Below are 18281 nucleotides of genomic sequence, written 5' to 3' on the forward strand. Positions count from 1 at the left end.
AGGTTTACGTTACCGCGCTCAGTTCCCAGCGTCGCGTCGGGGGCTGGCCAGATCCGTCATGTACGGCGGCGCCGCGCCCACCCCAACGCCGGCCCTTGTACGTCCTCCACCCCCTTCACCTTGCACTGCACCACTGGCTAATTACACGACGCAACGCAATGTCAGCGTGCAGCCCCCCAATGCAAGCCCCCCACTCATCAGACAGCACAGCAGATGAGTAGTATGATGGCGGCAGGGAGCAGGAGGATGCTCATCCCTCTCAGGCCGCGGCTGCTCTCGCGGCAACGCACTCTCCTTGCCGGCCTCGCCGCCGCCTTCGCGGTGACCCTACTCTCCATCGTCCTCCTGCTCTCCTCCCTTCCCGCCTCCTCCTCGCCGCCATCCCGCCGGCGCCACGGCGTCGACACGACATCCACGACCGCGCTTAGTCCACCCGCTCACTGCGGCGCGATGAGCGCGAGCCTGGGGGAGTTCGGCGAAATGATGGTGTCCATGCTCCCGAGGGACCTCGCATTCACCGCCTTCATGCCCTCGCCGGAGTCGTTCCGCCGCGTCCTCGGGCTGCGGCACAACGACAGCGCCGCGGGGCTGAAGGCCAGCGACGACACCTACGCCGTCGTCTCTCGCGTGCTCGGCTTCTCCGCCGTCCCTCTGCGCCTGCGCTCCGGGGACGTGGCTCTGCGCGGGACGGCGCGGCTGCTGGACCTGGACTCCGTGTCCGGGCTGAAGGTGCACGCGTGGAGGGACGTGGACGGGGCTCTCGTCGTCAACGGCGTGCGGTCGGAGTGCGTCGATATCGTCAGGGACGAGACCGTGGTGCATGTCATGGCGGGGGTCCTCATGGACGCCGAGTTCGAGCGATCTCTTTCCCTTCCGAATTAGAGGATCATTGTAGAAGGTTATGCAACTCACGATATATTGATCGGGTGCAATATGCATGTATATATAAGTACAAAGGATAGCCACGTCCTCAACTATACATGGAAGGAGGAGGGCTTGTTGTACAAGAAATACACATATGTATCTACATCTCAACACCCCCGCAGTCGAAGCGGCACCATGGTCGACGCAAAGACTGGATCGGAACTCCTCGAAAGATGCGGTAGACAAGCCCTTTGTCATGATGTCAGCAAATTGTTGGGACGTAGGGACATGCAGCACGCGTACATGACCAAGAGCTACCTGTTCGCGAACAAAATGGATATCAATCTCAATGTGCTTGGCGCATCGATGATGAACCGGGTTGGCAGAGAGGTAGACCGCAGAAACATTGTCACAGTAGACAATCGTGGCCTTGTCAACCGGAGACAAGAGCTCATGCAGAAGCTGACGAAGCCAGGAACACTCGGCGACGACGTTGGCAACGGCGCGGTACTCCGCTTCAGCACTGGAGCGGGAGACAGCGGGCTGCCGCTTGGACGACCAGGAGATAAGTGATGGTCCAAGATAGACGCAATAACCAGAGGTCGAGCGGCGCGTGTCAGGGCAGCCGGCCCAATCGGCGTCAGAATAAGCCGTCAGATCCATAGATGATGAAGCCTGAAGTGACAGCCCAAGATCCAAGGTGCCACGGATATAGCGCAGAATGCGCTTGACTGCGGTCCAGTGAGCATCACGGGGAGCATGCATATGAAGGCACACCTGCTGAACAGCGTACTGGAGCTCCGGACGAGTAAGAATGAGGTACTGAAGAGCACCAACAATCGACCTGTAGAACGGAGCATCTGAAGCAGGAGAACCATCTGTGGCAGAGAGCTTGGCCTTCGTATCGATAGGTGTGGCAGCCGGTTTGCAATTAAGCATCCCGGCACGGTCCAGAAGCTCATGAGCATACTTCCGCTGATGAAGAAAGAAGCCATCTGCTCGACGAATAACCTCGATCCCGAGGAAATAGTGCAGAGGACCTAAGTCCTTAATGACAAACTCAGCACGAAGACGATCCGTGAGCTGTCGAAGAAGGGCAGTCGAGCATGCTGTCAAAATGATGTCGTCGACATAAAGCAGCAGAAAAGCAGTAGCATCACCCTGGTGGTAGACAAATAGTGAAGCATCGGAGCGAGTGGAGCGGAAGCCAAGCTGAGTAAGAAATGCTGCGATGCGCTGGTACCACGCGCGAGGAGCTTGCTTGAGCCCGTACAGAGATCGAGAGAGCAAGCACACATGATCCAGAGAAGACTCATCCACGAACCCAGTCGGCTGCTGACAGAACACCTGTTCCTCAAGATGCCCATGAAGAAAAGCATTCGAAACATCCATCTGGTGCACAGGCCAGGAGCGAGAGACCGCTAGCTGAAGGACAGTCCGAATCGTCCCAGGTTTGACAACCGGGGCGAAAGTGTCTGTGAAGTCAACGCCTGCTTGTTGACGAAAACCCCGAACGACCCAACGGGCCTTGTGTCGGTCAAGAGTACCATCCGGATGAAACTTGTGCTTGAACACCCACTTCCCGGTGATGATGTTGGCCCGAGGGGGACGGGGAACGAGCTGCCAAGTGTGATTGCGTTGCAATGCGTCAAATTCCTCCTTCATCGCGGCGAACCACATGGGATCACGAAGCGCGGAACGGGCGGAGGTCGGCAGGGGTGACGGTGACGAGGAAAACGTCGAAGCCACGCAGGTGTACTCATCCGGAGGGTAGCGAGTGCTCGGCCGATGGACACCCAGGCGCGACCGAGTGACAGGGCCAGCGGGTGGTGGCACAACAGCAGACACCGGGGCCGGCGCCAAACCCGGCGGTGAAGAAGCCGGCGACACGCCCGGCTGCAAAGAGGCCGGCGACACGCCTGTCTGCGAAGAAGCCGGGGGAGAAGCGGGCGATCCCGGCGGGCGAGCTGGCACAGCAGCCGGCAAGACCGGCGAGGCTGGCGCTGAAGCCCGCGAAGAAGAGGCCGGAGAGGCCGGCTAAGAAGCCGGCGCGGCGCCCGGCGATGAAGCAGCTGGAGAGGCCGGCGCAGAGGCCGGCGCGGGGCCCGGCGATGAAGCAGCCGGGGAGGCCGGCGTGGAGGCCGACGTGGAGGCCGGCTCGGATGCCGGTGAGCCTGGCGAAGCAGCGGGCAGGAGCCGGAGTGCCGTGCGTCCAGGGGGCGCCCTACGCCGTGGGGCAAAGCCAGTGTCGGGTGGTTGGTGCGACATATGCCAAAGGATGGCTTATCATTGTGGGAGCCAATAAAACGTCGCCGGTGCCTGGAAACGGGATGAGGCGAAGACATGCACGCCGGCGAATCTTACCCAGGTTCGGGGCTCTCCGAGGAGATAACACCCCTAGTCCTGCTCTGCGGGGTCTCCGCATGATCACTAGCTCGATAAAGAGTAGTTACAATCGCTCCTAGAGCTGATGGGATCAAGGGAGAAGAAGAACCAGGCTAGCTCTTGCTTCTCTCTATCTATGGTGTGCGTGCGTGTGCTATGCTTGAAAGCCAAACATGCAGAGGTGCCAACCCTTTGCATGGGTGCTCCGGGGGGTTTATATAGGCCTACCCCCCGGGGGTACAATGGTAATCCGACTGGGAACTGGCCCCAGCCATCAGTGTCTACGCCTGCCGGCTCCTCCGCCGGCTGCTGGGTCCCGCCGGCTGCCGGCTACTCGGTCGGCAGGCCGGCCCCACCGCCTAGGGTCTTGTCGGCGGCTGCTTACTGTAGCCGCGCCTCTGATGATGAGGGCTTTGTCGACGTAAGAGTGGCTACAGTGATCCGCGTCGGGGGCTATCACTGTAGCCTCACCTCGTCTTGTCTCCTTAAATGGGCTCCTGCTTCGAGGAAGGGAGTCGCCGGCTTCTGGAGGCCGGCTATGCTCCTGGCCGACTAGGAAAGGCCGGGCCGCCTTCACGCCTCCCTCTGGCTGAAGGGGCCCGCAGTCCTTGGGCCGTGCAGGAGTGGGTCATGGATGACGTCGTAGCTGGCGTGGCTACAGTGCCCGGCCGCACGGGAGACATCCCTCCCGTACGGCCTCCTGTAACCATGCCTGCCTCGGGCTTCGGGGGTCGTGGGCCGCACTGTGGCCATGCCCCGTCAGGTCGTCATTATGTAGGGGCGGTTGTGGTCTCGGCCGGCTTCTAGGAGTCGGCGTTCTTCTTGGCCGGCTTCTTGGAGTCGGTGAGGCTGGGTCGCCTTCCGGGAGTCGGCTTTAGTGGTAGCCGGCCGGGGAAGGCGGCCCAAATGCTTGGAGTGTTTGAAGGCCCAAAGGCCTGATAAATTTTCTGAAGAGCCAGGGGTAGTCGGTTAGGCTACCCGTGGCCAATTACTCCGACAGCCAGGGCGGACAGGGTCGGCCAAAGAGGGACCGGGCGCCGATGAAGAAGCCGCCTGCTGTTCCTGTTTAAAAGGAAAACACAACTCATCGAAATAAACATGTCGGGATGTGATGACACGGTGGGAAACCGGATCATAGCATCTATAGCCCTTGGTGTTAGCCGGGTAACCGAGGAAGACACACGGAAGGGAACGAGGGGCAAGTTTATGAGGAGAGGTGGCGGCAATACTAGGATAACAAAGACAACCGAAAATACGAAGACCGTCGTATGAAGGAGGAGACCCGAAGAGGAGGTGGTGAGGTGTAAAGTTCCACCGGGTGCGACAGGGACGAAGGTTAATGAGTAGGGTGGCAGTAGCGAGAGCGTCGGGCCAGAAGCGAGGTGGCATGTATGCGTGGAAGAGGAGGGTACGGATGCAATCGTTAAGAGTGCGAAGAATGCGTTCCGCTCGACCATTCTGCTGTGAAGTATATGGATAGGTAAGACAAAAAACAGTGCCATGTGTGGAGAGAAGATTGCGGATGGTGGTGTTGTCGAATTCTTTTCCGTTGTCAGTTTGCAAAGCTAGAATGGGACGACCAAATTGCGTAGACACGTAAGAGTAGAAGGCCGTAAGGGTGGCAGCAACTTCGGACTTCTTACGTAATGGAAAGGTCCACACAAAGTGAGAGTAGTCATCCAAAATAACAAGATAATATGAGAATCCAGTATTACTAGCAACAGGAGAGGTCCAGACATCACTATGGATTAACTCAAAAGGTAACGACGCAACCGTGGATGAAGCACTAAAGGGAAGGCGAACATGTTTGCCCAGACGGCATGCGTGACAAGAGTGCGCATCCTTTTTATTGCATGTAAAAGAAAAATCCCTAATAATTTAACGAAGAGCGGTGGAGCTAGGATGACCGAGACGGGCGTGCCAAAGATCAACGCCGGCGGAGAATGCAACTGGTCCAGCATGTGAAGATGATGGAGGCTGGACGGAGTATGTATCGCCGGGACTGTCACAGCGGTGAAGAACCATCCGGGTGAGGGCGTCCTTAACAGAAAAACCAACTTCGTCAAATTCCACAGTTACAGAGTTATCTCGAGAAAGTTTACGAACACAGACTAAATTCTGAATGAGTTCAAGAGACACAAGAACATTATTAAGATAAAGTGGTCTAGAGTTCGAAGGAAAACTGGTAGAACCAATATGCGTGATAGGGAGACCAGCACCATTACCGACAATGATACGAGAAGAAGTGTGAATAGGAGACGCGGAAGAGAGGTTACCCGGGTAAGCGGCCATGTGCGAAGATGCACCGGTGTCCATAAACCAATCGCCACCGCCGGAATAAGCCCCGACCGGAGGCTGCTGATGAAGAGCAGCAAGTAGGGCCAGATCATAAGAGACCGGCGCGGGATAGCCTGAGGAGCCGGTCACGCCTGTGTTGGTGGTTGGCCCGCCATAGCCAACCGGAGCAGGAGAGTAGTAGGCCGCTGGAGCGACCGGACCGGGTTGCGGATCGGCGAAGAATGCCTGATGGCTGGAGGGACCGGGCCCAAGGAGGCTCCGAGCGGGTGGGCGGGGCACGGGCATGGTGTAGGCGTGCACAAACCCTGTCCAGGGGTTGTGGCCACCCCCCAAGGCGGCGTCGGCTGCTGCTGGACAGGCCCGGGGCGCGGCTGTTGCTGCTGCGTCTGGCCTTTGCCGCGGCCGCGGCGCCTCTGGCGCTGCTGCTGCGGCGGTTGTTGAGGAAGAGCCGCAGGAGGAGCCGGTGGCCGCTGCTGGTAGGGGGCGCCGTAGGCGCCTTGCGGCGCGAAAGGCGCCGGTGGCCGGGGCGCCTGGTACGGCGCTGGGAAGCCGGGAGGCGCGCCTGAGGGCGCGGGGCCACCGCGCGAGTAGCCAGCGGCGAAGGCGGTATGAACGGCACGGGAGCGAAGATGCTTCAACCGGCGTTCCTCGAGACGAAGATAAGCCACCGCCCGCTCGTAGGTAGGGTTCGCCATGAGGGTGAGGTTGGAGGGGGCGTTGCCGAGATCCTCATTGAGGCCGGGGGTGAGGGTGGAGAGGAGCAACTCGTCGCCCACCTTGAAGCCAATGTCATTGAGCTCGTCGGAGAGGGTCTTGAGACGCATGCAGAAGGCGTCGACGGAGGAGTCGTTTTGATGGCACCCGAAGAACTCCTGCTGCAGGAAGACGATCCATTGGAGCTTGTTGTCGGTGAAGAGGCCGACGATCTTGTTCCACACCGTGCATGCATCATCCTTGTCGCGAACGACGGTGTGGAAGATGTCCTTGGACACGGTGAGGAAGAGCCACCTGATGATGGTGGCGTCGATCGCTAGCCAGTCGGCGTCACGGTTCAGGACGAAGAGGTTGGCTGTGCCGTTGATGTGGTCCTGCAGGTTATACTCATGAAAGAGGAGATTGAAGTATGTCTTCCAAGCATAAAAATTCGCCTCTTTGTGGGAGAGGATGACCGGAACGCGACGTTCGATGGGAACATCACGGATGTAGGTAGGATCGGGAAGAGTGGCGGCAGTGGAGCCGGCGGAAGAGTCAAAGGGATTTGGCGGCTTCACGACCGGAGGAGTAGAGGCGGCGGACCGGTCGGAGAGGTTGGATCCCGACATGGCAGGAGCTAGGGTTAGGTGCGGCCGGGGCGGGTTAGGGTTTGTAGTGGCTAGGGTTTAGAGGTTCGGCAGCTAGCGGTGGGAGAGAAGCGGGTGGGAGGGGCGCGAGGTGATCGCGGGGGTGGGAGCGGAAGCAGTGGGGAAGGTGGCACGGCGGCGGCGAGTAGTCGGCGGCGCGGGCGTGCGAGGGAACTAGCGGCGGCGGCTGGGAAGCGACAGCGACGTGGCTAGGGTAGAGGATCGGAGGAAGGCTGATACCATGTAGAAGGTTATGCAACTCACGATATATTGATCGGGTGCAATATGCACGTATATATAAGTACAAAGGGTAGCCACGTCCTCAACTATACATGGAAGGAGGAGGGTTTGTTGTACAAGAAATACACATATGTATCTACATCTCGACAATCATGATCAACCTCATATTAACATCATCTGAAATTCCGGATGAAATTTACATTTTTTCTTCAAAAATACGTCTAGTCGTACCTTAGCTTTATAGAAGGCAGAAAAACAATTACAAGAGAGCTACAACGAGCGCAGCAAGAACACCACATCCCGGTAAGACCAAATACAACCACCTACATCAAACACAACTACAAGCAAAAGAGCATGTCCTAAGTGAGAACAACACCGCGTCACAACTAACACCAAGCACCACTGAAAACCACCGACACCCCCTGGACTTTGCTCGTCGACGCACCATCACCCTTGATGCCTAAGAAGAGGTGGCACGTGAATGGCAGAACTTGATCAGAACCGAGGAAGACACCATCTTGAAGACACCGTCGAAGGGTGTACATAGCGTCGCCGGAGCTCAAAATAGGACCACGGCGGACACCGGAGGAGAACTAGAAGGAGCCAAGCCATGTCTCCAAACACGATGCTCCCAACAGAGGAGCGACATCGAGGATGCCGCCATCATGCCGATCCAACACCGAATCGAGGGTTTCGCCCGGAGACAACACCAACTCGGAACGGGCGAGGGAGAATGCAAACACACCTCGACGATGCCTCCAAGGAGGGGGACGACACCCACGGGCGCCATTGCCGCCGGCCCGGCAAATGCCGTGCAGATTTTCATCCGATTGTTGCACCTCACCACACAGCGAAGGAATTGGGCAGCACTGTCCAAATAGCCTCGCATCGCCGCCACCGCAGCACCTCGCCGTCGTAGCTGCAAAGCCTAAGATCACATGACAGAGAGAATCGCGGCCCAACCAACACCTTCAACATAGCAGAAGAACAATAGCCACTCCGCACATCGAGCGAGGGCCAGGACCGCCTGCGATGGCCGTCGCCCGCTCCAAGGGGCGGCCTTGCGACGTCCCCAGCACCAAGGGTCCGGAACGGCCGTCCACCGCAAGGGCCAGGACCGCCTGCGACGGCCGTCGCCCGCTCCAAGGGACAGCCTTGGGACGTCCCCAACACCAAGGGTCCGGAACGGCCGTCCAGCGCGAGGGCCAGGACCGCCCGCGACGGCCGTCGCTCGCCACACAGACCGCAGGTGACCGGCCCTCGCTGCTCGCCAAGAACGCCCTCCTAGCCGAGCCATCACAATGCCGCCACCAAACCTGGCCAGTAGCTCGCGCCATCGCCTCCAGCATGCCATCGCACCTGTCCACCACCACCACACTGTAACGACCCTCACAGATCGAACAGAGGGGAGGAGAGGAAATCAGAGAGGGGATGAGCTTGAGGAAGAAGAAAGGGGGAGGAACCGGAGAAAATAGATAGATGGAGAAATCTGAATATTCAATTACAAGACATGACCCAGTCTCTGTTGTCGCCCACACTTATAGCACTCTCTGGAACAGGCCCCACCTGACATAGACACTAACCTACCAAGGACTTTTCCATGCTCTCTGCCCGTGGGCCCTGATCTTCCTCCTCACGCGGCTGCACCTCTGGTGCCTTGCTGTCCGCATGCTCTCCTGCCTGATCGGGTGGAGAGTAGGGCGTGACATTGTCCCCTCCTTGAGTCGAAGCGCCATTGCCGAGGTCGACGCCCGGAAATCGCTGTTGAAGCACATGGTAGTTCTCCCAGGTTGCACTGGCCGGCGAAAGCGTGCGCCAGTGCACCAGGACTTGAGGAATTGCCGCGTTCCCTTGCTTGACGAGGCGGCGCTCCAGAATTGCCTGAGGAACCAGATCGCCGACAGTGAGGTCCGGTGGAGCGGGCAGTTGATTGAAGACTGGCGAGTAGTCCGCCGTGAAGGGTTTAAGCTGCGAAACATGAAAAACTGGGTGAATTTTACTCTCCTGGGGCAGCTCCAACTTGTACGCAACAGTGCCAATGCGGCTGGTGACTTTGTACGGGCCATAGAATTTGTATGCCAGTTTGGGACAAGGCCGGTTGACCACCGAGGATTGCACATACGGTTGAAGTTTGAGTAGCACTTGATCACCAACACTGAACTCCCTCTCTGTGCGTTTGCGATCAGCCTGATGTTTCATTCTGTGTTGTGCATGCAGTAGGTGTTCTTTTAGCATTTCAGTGAACTGTTGGTGCTCTACGGCCAGCTCATGCAGTGATGCCGGAGTCGTTGTGTTGAATAGATTAGGCAGGGCACCAAAGTTCGGATCCACTCCATATAAGGCTTTGAACGGCGAGCACCCGATCGCACTGTGATGACTCGAGTTGTACCAGAATTCTGCCATTGGTAACCATCTTTTCCACCGACACGGTGTGTCGTGAACAGCACAACGTAGATAATGCTCAAGACATTGATTCACCCTTTCGCTCTGGCCATCCGTCTGTGGATGGTAGGCGGTAGTGTAAAGAAGCTTGGTGCCGACGAGCGCAAATAGTTCCCTCCAAAATGCACTCGTGAAGATCTTATCCCGGTCAGAAACGATTGATTCTGGAACACCATGCAATTTGACAATGTTGTCGAGGAATGCACGAGCAACCTGAAGAGCTGTGAATGGGTGATGGAGTGGAATGAAGTGTGAATATTTAGTTAATCGATCCACTACCACCAGAATCACATCAGCCCCTTCTGAACGCGGCAACCCTTCAATAAAATCCATCGTTACTTCGCCCCAGGCTCGAACAGGTATCGGCAAGGGTTGTAATGTGCCCGACGGATGTGCATGTTCGTGTTTCGCTTGCTGACAGACACTGCACTGCTTGACAAACTCCTCAACTTGTAGTTTCATGCCAGGCCAAAAGAACAAATTCTTCAGTCGCAAATAAGTTGGACGGATACCTGAATGACCTCCCACCGCAGCTGTATGTAGCTCACTGATCAGTTTAGTTTGTAATGCTGCATTATTCCCAATCCAGAGGCGTCCTTTGTACTTAATCATGCCTCTGTCTAGTTCATGGCCATGAGTGTCTGGGCTGCAAATCGTCAATGCCTGCAAAAGCTCCGTTGCCTTGGCATCAGTGCGGTAAGAATTGCACACTTCCTGAATCCATGAAGGCTGACACGTTGATGTGGCTGTGACAGTGAACAAATGCCCAACACGTGACAAAGAATCTGCGGCCGTGTTATCGATGCCCTTGCGATATTTGAACTTAAACTGAAGACCTCCCAGTTTTGCCATTGCTTTCCGTTGAAGCTCCGAGCCCAGATGTTGTTCCCCTAGTGTACAGAGACTTTTGTGATCCGTTAATATGGTGAATTGACCTCGCTGAAGATATGGTCGCTAACGGTCGATCGCCATCATCACTGCGAGAAACTCTTTTTCATACACCGACAACTTCTTGTTATTGACCCCGAGCGCGCGACTGAGAAACGCAATTGGGTGACCTTGCTGCGAGAGAACAGCCCCGATCCCAGTGTCACAAGCATCCGTCTCTACAGTGAATGGGAGTGAGAAATTTGGTAAAGCGAGCACTGGTGTAGTAGTCATCACTTGTTTCAGTTTCAGGAAGGCCTCAGTGGCTTCAACAGACCAAACAAAACCTTTCTTGCTCAAAAGAGTTGTCAGGGGTTTTGTGATTATACTGTAATTCCTGACAAACTTGCGATAGTATCCCGTCAGGCCCAAAAATGCTCGCAGTTCTGTTTGTGAAGAAGGTTGTGGCCAGTTTTGGATCGCCTCTGTTTTGTCAGATTCTGTTGCAACCCCTTCTGCTGAAATCACATGGCCCAAGTAATTGATGGAAGACTGGGCAAAAGTGCACTTTGAAAATTTGGCATATAACTGATGCTGCCGAAGTGTGGTAAGAACCAGTCTCAAATGTTGCAGGTGCTCATCAAACGACTCACTGTATGTCAAGATGTCATCCAAAAATGCTATGACATACTTCCTGGTACCAGGTGCCAAGACAGAATTCATCAAACACTGAAATGTAGGTGGCCCATTTGTGACACCAAACGGCATTACTCGGAACTGAAAATGGCCGTGATGGGTTTTAAATGCTGTCTTGGCTTCATCCTCTGGGCGCATCCTGATTTGATGATAACCCGATCGTAAGTCCAATTTAGAAAAGAAGCGAGCTCCCGCCAACTCGTCTAGCAGTTCATCAATCACTGGTAAGGGAAACTTATTCTTAATTGTGATATCATTCAGTCGGCGATAATCGACACAGAAACGCCATGTGTCATCCTTCTTCTTGACTAGCAGGACAGGAGCAGCAAATGGACTAATACTATTGGTGATCAACCCAGCTTTTAACATTTCAGTCACCTGACGCTCAATCTCGTCCTTCTGAAGAGGAGAATATCGATACGGCCGAACATTGGGAGGAGTGGCGCCGGGTTCCAAGTGTATAGCATGATCAAACGATCTATGTGGTGGTAGTGTGGTAGGTTCCTGAAATACATCAGCAAACTCCTCTAGTAGAGCTTGCAAAGATAGTGGCAGTGGCTTGGTGTTGTTTGTAACAGAATCTGCAGGCTGGACAACTGCCAAAGCCCAAACCTCATTGCCCTGAATCCACTTCGACAGTTGCTCTGCTCGTATTTCAGTCAGTGTTGGCTCCCCAGGTGCCCGTACCCCTTGCAACTGAATATTTGTCAGGCCATAGCGGAACTCCATGGTCTTCAGTCCCCAATGGCAATTCATGGGGCTGAATTGGGCCAGCCAATCAACTCCAAGGACAGCATCATATGCCCCTAAATCCAACAATCTCATATCAGTGCTGAAAGTATGTCCCTGACACCACCATTTCAATTGAGAGACCTGCTGTGTGGATTTCAGTGTTTCGCCATTAGCCACACGCACTGTCACCGGTTCTGCTTCCTGCACCGTGCAACCGGCTCGCGACGCAAACGTGGAATTCACGAATGTATGCGTGCTGCCAGAATCTACCAACAATAGCATTACCTGGTTGCCAACCAATGCTCGTAGCCTCATGGTACCTGACGATTCTGTTCCTGCTACCGCATGGACTGAAATTTGATAGCAAGCTGCAGCTTCTTCTGGATTGTCATCAAGCAACTCAAGCGCACGGATGGCATCATCAGACAAAAGTTCACCATGATCGCCCACTTCAATGGTTAGGAGCTGACCAACCCTGTTGCATTTATGTTCTCTGGAATACTTGTCACCGCACTTGAAACACAATCCATTGGCGCGTCTGAATTCACGCAGTTGCCGTTCGCGGCCAAAATCATCCGGGCCGCGCTTAGCACCATCGATGCGTGGCTGTACTGGTCCAGGAGCCATTGCAGGCACCGGCGGCGGAGGGATGGCGCGAGTATACACCGGTGGGCGACCCCGCGGCTTGCTGTGTTCAGATTCTTCCTCCTGAATCCGGGCAAGTGCCGCTGCTCTGGAAACTCTCGTCGGCGCGTGCTGGCGCACTCCTGTGCGGACCTCATCCCGGAGACCGATGATAAACTGAGAGACAAAAAATTTCTGATTCAAGGACGGATCCAGCGCAATGAGATGATACATAATAGCCTCAAACGAGAGCATGTACTCAGCGACAGTAGAAGTCTGCTTGAGGTGATGTAAACGATGCAGCAAGCCGTCAAACTCATCCTGCCCAAATTCAGTCTGCACTGCCTCCATGAATGAAAACCAATCACCCAGACCATGCAGACGCTTGTATGCCTGACACCATAGCGCGGCATGGCCGTCCATATACAACACAGCTGTAGAAACCCAGTGCTCTGGTGGCGTTTGATAGAGCTGAAAATAGGTGTGGCAGAGGTCAAACCAGAGGCGCGGGGCGTCGTCGCTGAACCGGGGAAAATCGTGCTTCGGCGGCTTGTGACGGTAGGTGTCGCGCGGGGACCGTGGTGGTGAGGCCTGGCGGTCCGGGTGTGCGTCGCGACGAACAGGCGGCGGTGGTGGCCGTGGTGGAACGTGGAGGAGTGGGGGTCCCTTGTTGACCAACACTGCCGCGGGGTGTGTGGTGGAGGACGAAGGAGCCGTCCGCACCGCCGCCTCCATGGCCTGGGTACGCTTGACCGCATCCAACCCCTCGCCAAAATCGGCCACCTGAGTACTCAGCTGCTGGACTTCGGTCGACAGCGATGAAAATTTCGTCAGTAATTCCTCCAGAGTTTTCTGCACGCCCTCCATGGCTTGGAGCACGAACTTGGTCTGCGCAGACGGAGTCGAAGACGGTGCCGTCGCTGCCGCCCCAAATCAAGCCTACCCCGCTCAGGATTTTGCGTCGGATCGCCGGAGCAACCCAACACCTTTTGCGGTGGATTTTACGGCCGGATCGAGGGATTGAGGCGCAGTGGCGGATCGGAACCAGTCTCTGATACCAAGTTGTAACGACCCTCACGGATCGAACAGAGGGGAGGAGAGGAAATCAGAGAGGGGATGAGCTTGAGGAAGAAGAAAGGGGGAGGAACCGGAGAAAATAGATAGATGGAGAAATCTGAATATTCAATTACAAGACATGACCCAGTCTCTGTTGTCGCCCACACTTATAGCACTCTCTGGAACAGGCCCCACCTGACATAGACACTAACCTACCAAGGACTTTTCCATGCTCTCTGCCCGTGGGCCCTGATCTTCCTCCTCACGCGGCTGCACCTCTGGTGCCTTGCTGTCCGCATGCTCTCCTGCCTGATCGGGTGGAGAGTAGGGCGTGACACACACTGCTAGTCGCCTTCGCCAGGACCGCCTCTACAACACGCCTCCTGCCATGTGCACCACCTCACCGGGGACACCGCATCCGCCAGCACCCAGCGGCAGCAGGGCCAAGACAACTCCCCACCACGCCTAACAGCGGCCACAACCCGAATCTCGGCACCCAGATCCAGCCAGGGGACCCTGAGCCACAGGCTGCACCGACCGTCCAGGCAGCATCCCCGGCCACAGGCGGCCCACCACCACCGGCGCTGAGCGGGGACATCACCGAGCCTTCGCCACGCCGCGCCGCCAAGGGCACCAGCAGCCAGATCCGAGTAGACATTGAAGGAAGGGATAGGAGTTGCTAGCGCGGGAGTGCCCTAGCGCACCATGTGGCGCGCAAGCGTTGGGCACTTAGCCCATCAACTTTTTTATGGAGTTTTTCGGGTTTTTTCTTGGTTTTCTAGGTTCTTGTTTATTAGGAGTGCAAGGGCACAATGAGTGAAGTATAGTTGTATTTCTCGTGGGAAAGCATAATTTTATTTTCCCAAAACATGATGCACAGATGTACTTCTGTGTGAAGCACACTTGTACCTCTTGCATGAAATTAAGCACCATACTTCCTGAAAAATTGAAGCACATGTGTGCTTTTGTGTAAATGCATCGTGCTTTACACGAAAGCAAACTTGTACTTCACTTTTTGAGGAAGCTGAGTTTGTGCTTTCACACGTGTGTGTGCTTCTCACGTTAAAGCATAAAATACGTTTCCACAAAAGTAAAGCAGAGTTAGCACAATTTTCAAGTAGGGATTAGTACAGTTTCAAAATAGTTTTGAAGCACAGATTTCTCAACAACAAAAAAATCATCAAAACCTATCAACATGAGCTCTAGTTTTGAAGATCTCACGCGAGAAACGTAACGGTGAAAACAATTCATGATTAAGATGCATGGTTCGAGAGATAAATTGTTTTGGAAAATCAAACCTATTGAAAAAGCACAAACAAATCCACCCACCTCTCATGGGAATAAATCTCACCAAAAATCACTAATCTGATCACCACTGGAGGAGGTGCGATACAACTCCCCTGACATACTGTAGTGTGCAGTTGGGTCACTGACATATGGACCCACATGTCAGTGGCCTAACTGCACACTGTAGTACATCAGAGGATCCATGTCCAAGGGGGTGGGATTGAGCTTTGTAGTGGACACCCCTTAATTAGTGATTTTGTTATTTCAGTTGACTTCTTCGTTTTAAGTCAATTATGCTTTTTGTGCCTGATGTTTTCCATTATTATGAGCCTTGCAGGTTTGGTCACCTCACCTAGTATGTTCTCTGTGGCATAGTCTACATGACCGATTTCAGCTTAGGTAGATCCTATATGACGCCCGTGGGCGTCCAATCGTTGTTGTTTCACTCAAGCGAAGCGAGCGATTGAGGCGACGCGGGCCGGCCCACTTCGAGCGAGCACCCTGTTTTGGGAACCTTCTAGTAGGTTCCCTGGAAGGTTTTTTTTCTTTTGCCGGTTTTTCTTTTTTCCTAGTTTCTTTTTCCTTTTTTGTTTATGTTTTTCCCAGTTTCTTTTCTTTCACTTTATCATTTTTCGTTTTTATTTTTATACTTTGTATCAAGAAATTGTTTTGAAATCCCAAATTTTGTTCTCTTTTTAAAATTTGATCGCAATTTAAATTGTTCAGCGTATATCACAAAATATTCAATGTGTGTTTAAATGTTTGTTCAGCATATATTACAAAATTGTTCAATGTGTAGATAAAAATAGTTCATCATATATTACAAAAAAATCAATGTATATTTAAATTTTGTTCATTGTATATCACCAAAATTTTCAATGGGTTTTAAATATTGTTCAGCATATATCACAAAAATGTTCACTGTGTAGTTCAAAATTGTTCAGCGTATATTACAAAATGTTCAATGTATATTTGAAACTTTGTTCATCGTATGTATAAAAATTCAATAAATGTCTGGGTTTTCAAAATTTGTTCACATTTTCAATAATTCTTCATGTTTAAAAAAATCAGGTTTCAAAAGTTTGTTCGAGTTTCAAATTTGTTCAAGAAAACATTATTCATTTTTTTTAAGGATGATTAAAAAAGGGTCTGCTGTTGAACATAGTACTTTTAGTTTAGCGTTGTAATTTAAGAGAAACTCAGAGGCTACTAGCTGCAGCGGTTGGCGACGCGACTATCTAGGGTTAGGTTGCGGGTTTGAATCTATCTATCGCTGCAATTTTTCGTGACATTTTTAACTGCGTTCGCTTGTCGCCTGGTAATGGGCCGGCCCGTTCCCGCGAATCCTTCATCGGAAGGTCTTCATTTTGACGCGCACGAGCGTCGAGCAGGAGCTCTCTTCAGCTTGGTCGTTCTTTCCATTTTCTTTAGGTGTGTTTGTGTGCGTGTAGTGGCGATGGGGTGTGCATGTGCGTAAAAGTGTGCATATGAGAAGGAAGACCAAACCATCGACATGAGATAATTTTTCTTTTACATGTCAACAGACATTAGAGTTTTCCTGATTGAACGCTGAGTATAACATGAACAAACACATGCAAATTCAGCGTCTTGGTTTGGGCTGCATGACGGCGGCGATGTCCCTTAGTAGGAATGTTGTCTCCCACGTTTTATCCCCGTCCCGATGGTTCGTCTAGCATCGTCGAAGGGCGTGTGGTGGTGTGTCTCCGTCGGATCTCGCGGGATTCAGTCAGTGCTGGTCTTCGGTGGATATGTTTGGACCCGGTCTTCGTTCGTCTTCATTTGAGTGTTTATAGGTTTGATCCTTCTGATCTATGGCTTTCTTCACCGGCGTTGGTTGTTGCTCTGGTCCGCTGGTCCTATGAGGCCTTAGCATGTCGACTTTCCGATTGTCTACTACAACAAGGTCTACTAGGCTTCGGTAAGGGAGGGGCGACGACGGCGGCCGGCTCGCTTTAGTGCTCGTAGTCGTCGCTAGGTAATTTTTATTACCTTTGTTGTTCTTTATACTGTCATGATTAAAGATAAATAGATTGGAAGTTTTTTTAAATAAAAAACATGCAAATTCTATATAATTTGTACGAAAATTATACGGTTGTCTAAAAAAGTTGGACTACCATACACATTGTTTTTCAATTGTAGTTGCGGTGTCCTATGAATTGTAGTTGCCGGCCACCCAGTCTTTCATGTGTCCTAGCCGCGACAAATACTCACACCATGTTTGAGTTCTTCTGGTCTTTCTTTCGTAATTAATGCCACCATTACTCCTGTCGAGGTCGTGGATAGGCATTGGCAGTGAGGTGCACTCAAGATGAAAGAACAATGCCTTGTCCATTGGAGGATTCTCAAGCAACTCCATAAACCTGGAAGAATCTAGAAGATTTTCGACGTCGATTCCCGATGACAACACCTTAGGGACAGGACGCCTCTGGCGAAAAGGGTGTTATCGACCAGTCTCACATGTTAATGCATGATGGAGACAAGGAAGACAATGGGCCTCAAAGGCCAGCGGCGGAGCTACAAGCACTGCCAAGGGGGTGTTGTCCCAAGCCGTAGGAATAATGTCTCCCACGTTTTATCCCCGTCCCGATGGTGCGTCTAGCATCGTCGGAGGGTGTGCGGAGGTGTGTCTTCGTCGGATCTCGCGGGATTCAATCGGTGCTGGTCTTCGGTGAATTGTTTGGATCCGGTCTTCGTTCGTCTTCGTTTGAGTGTTTACAGGTTTGATCCTTCTGATCTACGGCTTTCTTCACCAGCGATGGTTGTTGCTCTAGTGCATTGTTCCTATAGGGCCTTAGCACGACGACTTCCCAACTGTCTGCTACAGCAAGGTCTACCCGGCTCTGGTGAGGGAGGGGTGATGATGGCGGCGCGCCTTCAGCTCACTCCAGTGCTCGTCGCTAGGTGGTCGACGGACATGGTTGTAATTTTTATTACCTTTGTTATTCTTTGTACTGTCATGATTAAAGATAAATAGATTGGAAGTTTTTCGGAAAAAAATGCAAATTCTATATACTTTGTACAAAAATTATACAGTTGTCTAAAAAAGTTGGACTACCATACGCTTTGTTTTTTAATTGTAGCTGCGGTGTCCTATGAATTGTAGTTGCCAGCCACCCAGTCTTTCATGTGTCCTAGCCGCGACAAATACTCACACCAGGTTCGAGTTCTTCTGGTCTTTCTTTCGTAATTAATGCCACCATTACTCCTCTCAAGGCTGTGGATAGGCATTGGCAGTGAGGTGCACTCAAGAAGAAAGAACAATGCCTTATTCATTGAAGGTGATTCTCAAGCAACTCGAGAAACCTGGAAGAATCTAAAAGATTTTCGACGTCGATTCCCGATGACAACATTTTAGGGACAACACGCCTCGAACGAAGAGGGTGTTATCGACCAGTCTCACATGTCGATGCACGAAGGGACAAGGAAGAC

General features: G+C 53.0%; 1 protein-coding gene across 1 annotated transcript; it reads left to right on the forward strand.

The window, feature by feature from the left end:
- Positions 1-225: 225 nt before the first annotated feature.
- LOC123096992 (uncharacterized) lies at positions 226-882 on the forward strand. Its single transcript, XM_044518771.1, has one exon. The coding sequence runs from the start codon at positions 226-228 to the stop codon at positions 880-882; it is 657 nt and encodes a 218-aa protein (XP_044374706.1).
- Positions 883-18281: the final 17399 nt, after the last annotated feature.

This window comes from Triticum aestivum, chromosome 4D, assembly GCF_018294505.1.
Source record: "Triticum aestivum cultivar Chinese Spring chromosome 4D, IWGSC CS RefSeq v2.1, whole genome shotgun sequence".
In the NCBI taxonomy this organism is placed as follows: domain Eukaryota; kingdom Viridiplantae; phylum Streptophyta; class Magnoliopsida; order Poales; family Poaceae; genus Triticum; species Triticum aestivum.

What these genes read in the sequence shown, in the direction of transcription:
- LOC123096992 (XM_044518771.1), top strand. Translation starts at nt 226, where the DNA reads ATGGCGGCAGGGAGCAGGAGGATGCTCATCCCTCTCAGGCCGCGGCTG.